Here is a 7,614-nt window from a genome sequence, read left to right as displayed (position 1 = left end):
CTAGCTCCTGCATCAACTCTGAGCCCTCTCTCTGCTTCCTGACCACCCACCGCCCTGCCTTGAAGCCAGCTGCTTATAGACTGAAAGCTCTACAAACTGTGAGCCAAAATAAACCTTTAAGTTGTGGGTGTTGGGTATTGTGTCTCAGTGATGAGAAAGCAACTGACACAGGCTCCACCCAGCAGTGGGTGGATAAAAATTGTCACGAAACGGCACTAAAGCTGAGGGCAACATTGCTACTTTTAGTTCTGAAACTATTTTTCTAGAACATTTAAAACTTCTAAAATTTCTAAGCAAAATGATTAATTTTTGTACAATTTAGGGTGAACAGACTTTTATCACCCAATGGACCCTTCCAAAATGAAGGGTCTGTACCATTTGTAAATCACAGGGCATTCTTCTAAAGTTATGTGTATAACAGTCACTTTCTTTGGATAGCCACTGATGTGAGGCAGGTCTCTCCCGAGCTTTTGAATGTCTATAGTCCTGAAACAATGTGGGAAGTAAGTTCTGCTGAAATCTACAGGAAGGCAAAACATGTTAGGCAGGAAGGCCATCTACTGCTGCAGAGCTCCAAGAGCAGGAAGACAGTCGAGTACTTTAGGGCGTCTCTGTAAGACCTGTTCAGACTAGAGTTCAAGGTCTAAAAGTCATGTGTCAGGATCTAAATCTTTCAGGGCTATGTGACAGGAGTGATATGATCACACAATTAAATATTAGAAATGACCACCGAGTATATCTTGTTTATTATTTATGATTTACACTGAAAATGATGGGCTGGCATTGTAGAACAACAAACCAATCATTACATTTAGACCCGGGCTTTCAAAAAACTTGCATTCCATTTTAACAGTACATATATATTTAACAGCTTATATATAAATCCAGATTACAAATGAGTTAGCTTAGAGATAAACAAAAAACACAAGAGAAAACACATGAGTCTAACTTTAAATATCAGCGTTCATATTACAAGAAATAAAGTGTTCAAAAAATAAAATTAAGTCAAAACAGAAAATAGAGAAATAAGATAAATGATACTTTATTAATATTCACACTCATTTTTGATTTACCTTCATATATGCTTAACTTTTTTTCAAAAGGATCCATGGCAAGATCAAATAATATTTGAGGGTCTGAACTTTTCAGTCTCAGCTTATACAGCCTTATTAAAACAAAAATCCTAAAACTGCAATTTTTTCTTTTCTTAAATTTAAACCTACTATTTTTCAACTTTTCTCCTGTGCAGCAGTTGCTTGTAAATAGCAGGAAGTCAGTAACAGAGGACAAAACAAGTCAAAAGCAAAAAGTATAATGGTTATCTTAAGACTCAGCTTACAACACTGCTGGTTGAGCTTGGAACCAAAACTTAACAACTGACAGAGAACTGCTACATCTTAATAAGCAAAAAAGAAATATAAACGTTCTTTGGGACAGCTGCTATCTAGAAGAAAACCAAGGTCCCTTAATACTGTCTAAATATAATGCGTGGCTTATTACAAAGAGATCTGTAGAAATGTAAGTTTAACCAGTATCACAACTGATCAACACTACTTGAAAGGAAACAAACAACAACAACAAAAAACATACTAGCCACGAATTTCCACAATATACACATGAGAATTAATTTTAGTCTGATTTGACTCCTTGACACTAACTGATCATCAATGAAATATGGTAAGGAAAGATCACATAGTAGAAAACAGGCAAAGATTAATTTATACAACAGTGACTATATACATCCCAAGGAAAACATGCTAGCTAATGCAACGTTAAGGCCTGAATGTAAGCATTTCCGAAGTCACAGAAGCCCCAAAGAACCCCTAAATTACAAATTCACCACATTACATGCATGCAATGTTCACTTTTGATTTACCCATAAAAGGATACACAGTATTTTGCTGTAAATACCAGACACATTTACAATATATGCAAAAATTAGAATGCAAGTGTTATGTTCCTTATATTTAAGCCTCAAATGTGCCAACAGTGAAAATTCACTTATTTTTAAGAACGGAAAAAAAAGAGACAAAATATAAATACTCAGAAAATTACACAAATAAAATGAAATTCTGCATTTGGAAAGCCATAGAAATATTCTTTAAACTGAATTTGCTGACAGACCACTTGGATGGATGTACACTCACTATGTGCTTTACTATGTTACTTGCTCAAATGTGATATTCTAAAAGTCACTGTTTTCTAGTGTTGATTATCGTATCACATCTGAAATTGACTATTACTTCCATATTCGTACAAGTCTGCCTATTGTGTGTGATCACCTAAGTGAAGCTGTGCAATTTTGGCTTGGGGTTAGAAAATTAAAGATGACCCTGTGCAAAATTTCAGACCTCCCCCAAATATTTCAAGACCAGAATCACCTGAAACTAACTATATCCAATACTTATTAAGTAAATACGCCAGTAGTGTTCTGGACCTTCAAGTAAATTTTAACTAAGTATAAACAGGTTGAGTTCAGATCAACCCACTTCATAAGGCCATCTAATCCATCTGATTGTACCAAGAACTGAGCACATCAAATTCTTTATTTGCTTTACCAGTCTTTACATGAAGTACTCCCACTGTGGACTAAATAATTTAAAACCTATTCAGAAAGGGTTATATCTAACATTTTAAATTCTGTGATATATTGGCCAAAATTTTAGCCTTTGGCATTGAAAAGTCCCAATGGTAAACAGAGAAGGAAAAGTAGATACGTTTCTTAAAATCTCAGTCTTATGAATCAAGAGATTTGGGTATAGCAAAAACAAAGGGTCCAGTGGAAAAACATGCTTTATAATTTACTTCTGATAAAATCAAGTATTACTGTCGTGATCACAATCTTGACATGTGATGTGAACAGGAGAGCTTAACTGTAATCTCTTAGTGGCAGTTCTTTTGACAAAGCCAGTACGTGTGCCACACAGATGACTCTCTTTTGGAGAGAATAACCAATAAGCTTGACTCTACAATTAATATCAACATATTCAACTAAAGAGAATGATGCACTGCTTTAACATTCAGCTTGAAAATGTTTAGTACTTTCTGCAAACCTAAATTCAGTTTAGAAAGTCAGTATTCTCTTTCTCAACTATGGCATAGACTATATATAGCATTTTTAACATATCTATATATAATTATTTGCACATCAGATTTAGAAGAAATTTGAAGATTTACTTTGATAAGCTGATCTCATTTCCACTGTTCAGGTTTAGGGGGCTTCTGCAGTGCTGTCGTTTGAAGGTGGAGCGTCAGGCTCAGGCTCAGAGGAAGCAGCTGCAGAAGCTTCAATAACTGCAGGTGGGAAATGACGGCGGCACACAGGGCACGTTCCCGACTGAGGAGAGAAAGCATGTTAAGACACCAGGACACCTTAACTGCCACATCTGGATCTTGATAAAAAAAGATGGTATCACTGTCCAAGTAACTCATCAACTATCTTAAAAAAAAAAAAAGGCAAACCTACACAAAAGACAAAATAACTTATAATTGCTTCTCATTTTCTAAAAATTCATGTTTCTACTTTTAAGATAATTCACTGAAGGACTGAAATGTAGCTCAGTGGCAAAATGTTCACCTCCATTTGATCTATTATGCACAGATGAGAAACCACACCCACACTTATGTCACCAAGTTTATTTCTCCCAGGATCTTTCTTAGTACATACTAAAGCATCATTTTTAACATAGCACAAATATGTCAAAGATGGCCACAGGCTTTTTTCTAATGTATTTGGCACAGGGTCTTACTATGCACGCAGCTGGGACTGGGAGCGATCCTCCTGTTTTCAGCCTCCTCAGTGATGGGATTACAGGTATGTGCCATCTCACCTGGATTCTGGATGGCTCAGTGCACACTGGGGCGGGGCCTGGGATGGCACGATATGTGGTGCTGGGGGTCAAACCTGGGCCTCTGCCTTTTCTAAGCAGCTGCTTAGGCCACTGGGCTATCTTGCCAGCCCATCTCATTGGCCCAAGACCTTTTCTTTTTTCTTATTTCTTTTATTTATTTATGTGTGTGGCCAGCTTAGCCCACCAGGAGGCGGGGCTGGCTGGCATGTGGTGCTGGGGGATTGAACCACAGTCCCTGTGCTTTTTTGCGAAGCTTGTTTTAAGTAGGTGCTTTAGACCACTGAGCCATCTCACCAGCCCTTTCTTCTTATTTCATTTGTGTATTTGGTACAGGGTCTCACTATGCAGATCTGACTTATGGTGATCCTTCTGTTTTTAGCCTCCCAAGCGCTGGGATTACGGGCGTGGCACTTTGTAGCTGGCTCAGAGGGTCTACAGTGGTCCTACAGTGGTCTACAGTGTGCCCCAGGGGCAGGGCTGGTTTGACATGCGGGATCTGGGCTCAAACCCTGGTCCCTGCACTTGCCACTAAGACCTTCCTTTATAAGCCATGTAATTCCTTTCCAAAAGGAGGTTACTGGTAGGTGTCTTGCACATGACCAATCAAATCAACCAGGAAAACCACGGACCTGATAGGGAAATTGGGGAAGATGAAGCAATAGCACTGGGAACACATTTTAGGAGAAAATAAAGATAATACAGCTGTGATAAACTTTAAGGACTCCTACTGCTTATTAAATAACTTACTATCTACTTCAGGCAGGGTTACATTTAAAATTTTAAATTTTGTGGAATTCTGGCCAAAATTTTATTTTATTTTATTTTATTTATTTATTTTGGCAGAGCCGGGGATTGAATTCAGGCTCTTGCACTTGCCAGGGAAGCGCTTATTCCACTGAGCCATCTCCCCAGCCCCCAACAATCTGGCCAAAATTTTAGCCAAGTAAATCATCTCCTTAAAAATCTGGTCTTTTCCCCATACAGATCTTGACAGAAGGGAGGCTGAAGAGATCATGTTATTTTTAATTTTATTTATTTATTTTTCATACTTTTAGTACAGGGTCTCAGGGTCTCACTAGACCAGACTCGTAGTGGTTCTCCTGTTTTCAGCTTCTCAAGCACTAGGATTACAGGCGTGTGCCACCATGCCCAGTCTCAATAGCGGAGCCTCGAGGGTGGAGCCGGCACCACATGCCAGGGGACTGAATCCCGGCCTCTGTGTCTGCCTAACGCTTTAGGGCACTGAGCTATCTGGCCAACCTCAGGTTGTGTTACTGAAGGCCACAAAGAACTGTATCTTGAGAACTTTCCCCCTGGAAGAAGCCAGAAAAGCCTGAAGCTAAGGTGCTTCCTCCCAGCGGATAAAGTGAACAGACTGTTTCCTGGGGTTATATAGCAAAGTAGAGGCTACATACCAGGTACAACATTACTAACTGTTATGGTTTATGTCTAGGTGTCCCCACAAAGCCTCCTGTAGTCACGGGGCAGCTTCTGGAGTTTGTGATTATTGTGGGTGTGGGTGCTGCACCTGCCCTGGGGTGGGTAGTTTGCATTACAATGTGAGGTGGGAAGAGAAACTAGCTGCTTGAGCTGCTGCTACCCCTCCCTTTGCTCTCTGCTGTGCAGCCATGAAAGGTTGCTCTCTGCCTTGCGCCTTGGAGCCAGCTGAATATGGACTGAAACCTCCAGTAACTGTGAACTAAATAAACCTTTCCTTCCTTCATTTTGGGTGTTGGGTATTTGTACCAACAACAAGAGAAGAGTAACTAAGACACTAGCTTAAGAATTCCAGTCAGTAAACATTTATTTGGGCACTTGCCATTTGGACTAGGCCCTGCAACATTTTAGAGTCAGGTACATGAGTGCTTTCTGGTCAGCCACAAAAAAAAAAAAGCTGTGTAACCTTGGATGAGTAACAATTGCTACAAAGTGGGAATACAAACACCTGCCTTTTCTCAAGTTCTTGTGAGGATGAAATGGGAAAATACATGTGCAAAACTGGGAAACACTATGGATGTACACCTTGGTGGACAGAAAGACTGGTTACTGAATGGGTGGAGAAAGAAAGGGAAATTGGGAAAACAAGATTGTGGCAAATGAAAAACTGCACATAATGCTTTGTAAAAATAAAATAATAACAAATTATAGATATTGAGGTAAAACAGGAGCTAAACACAACAACTGAATGATGCACTTGATTTCATACAGGAACACTGAGCACAGTAGTAGAAAGGAGGAAGGAAAAGGGAAGAAAGGGAAACAGTAACCGGAGAGGCCATGCCTACAGCATGAAAGTAAATGATCTAGGAATTCCTACAGAGCTGGATGGCAGATGTAACTTTTATGTAAAAATAGAGACCATGGAGAAAATTCAAGTAAAACTCTTATTTCTTAAGCAATTCAAATACATTTAGACTGTTGGGTAAATATGTAAAGACAGTGTAACAAGACTGGAATAGGTGGTTCTAGATAGGCTATTAAAGGTCTCATACAGATTCTCAGAAGCACCACCCTGCACTAGCACAATACCAGTCTGTATGGTTATAGAGTATTACAGTATCTTGGATTTTTTTAAAAAGACATTTCAGCGTTATGTTTAAAAATATAGTAATTACTATAGCTTCATTGTGTTTATGCAACATTATTACTGTAAGTAAAATAGTTCCATATTCTCCCCAATCTGTAAACATTAAAGGCAACCAGTAGGCTTGCTGTTACCATTAACTTGTAAGAAAAACTTAAAAATACTGAACTTTGAAAAACAAACCTGAAACTTACCTTCTGTAGCCAAATTGAGACACAAGGCTTGTGAAAGAAGTGGTGGCAGGGTAGCTCTGTTGCTATATCGTCCTTGATGTACTCACTGCAACAGATTGGGCAGCACTGCTCCTGACCAATAGCTGGAAACAAGTAATTTAGATCCATCAATTACATAAACTTCAATTTAAAAACACTTTAATGTCAACAGTAAAAGACAGCCACAAAAAGACAATAAAGATTTAAATCAACAAACATGTTTAATATATGACAATTTGGAATTTTATAAACATTACTTTGGCTAGAAAACTTGACTTTCCAATACATTAAAAATATTCTACTGGGTAGAAGTGTGTCAGTATCTGGTTTCTACAGAGTACCTAACGAGTATTTCAACAGTCGAATATATCACTGTCTATCAGTCGTGGTGAACCTTTCAGTGCTTTCAATGATAGTATACAGCGGGCTGCGGCATGTGTGCCATGCATTCGCCACCACTCTTCTAAGAGCACTGACAGTTTACTTAATTACGCAGCACACCCACGTTCGTCACCCGAGATGACCTCTGCACTCACCAGTGTGGTCCTCCAGGACAAGGGTCTCGGGAAGGCCATCGATGCTCTCCTTGCTGGCTGGCGGATTGGCCACCTCAACATCTACTGCGAGGGACTCTAAGTGTGCCAGTGCCGTCTGAGGGAAAAACAATAGTCTTTTGTCAAAAAATCTTCTAAATCAGTAGTGAAAAGCCATTTTTAAGGTGCCTTACAAAACTAAATCCATCATAATTCTCCTCCCATTTTCTCAGTGTTAGCTTGTCTCCTTTGCCTTCCATTACCAAGGAGCCAAACACTGGGCACTAGCACACTTACACGAAGCCCTCCTGCGCCCGAGTAAAGAGCTACCTTCTGTCAGTCATCACCGACTTGCCCATTACAATCATATTTTTGTAGGGCTGGCTTTACCACCCAAATTAGGAGTTCCTATGTGGGATAGGAAGAAAGAAAAC

The 7,614-nt window shown here is 39.3% G+C and overlaps 1 protein-coding gene across 1 annotated transcript in view; it reads right to left on the bottom strand.

Moving 5' to 3' along the window:
- Positions 1 to 716: 716 nt before the first annotated feature.
- Positions 717 to 7,614, bottom strand: part of Pja2 (praja ring finger ubiquitin ligase 2) — a gene marked incomplete at its 5' end in the record, with an annotated part of 56,379 nt that continues 49,481 nt past the window's right edge. Inside the window, 3 exons of the mRNA XM_023707471.1 lie at positions 717 to 3,337; positions 6,630 to 6,751; positions 7,184 to 7,298. Coding sequence (XP_023563239.1) covers positions 3,212 to 3,337; positions 6,630 to 6,751; positions 7,184 to 7,298 — 363 coding nt within the window. The remainder of the gene's footprint in view (positions 3,338 to 6,629; positions 6,752 to 7,183; positions 7,299 to 7,614) is intronic.

Source organism: Octodon degus, unplaced genomic scaffold (assembly GCF_000260255.1).
Source record: "Octodon degus isolate 3935 unplaced genomic scaffold, OctDeg1.0 scaffold00009, whole genome shotgun sequence".
Lineage (NCBI taxonomy): Eukaryota > Metazoa > Chordata > Mammalia > Rodentia > Octodontidae > Octodon > Octodon degus.
The sequence above is the reverse complement of the archived record's forward strand: the minus strand, read 5'-3'. Positions and strand labels throughout refer to the sequence as shown.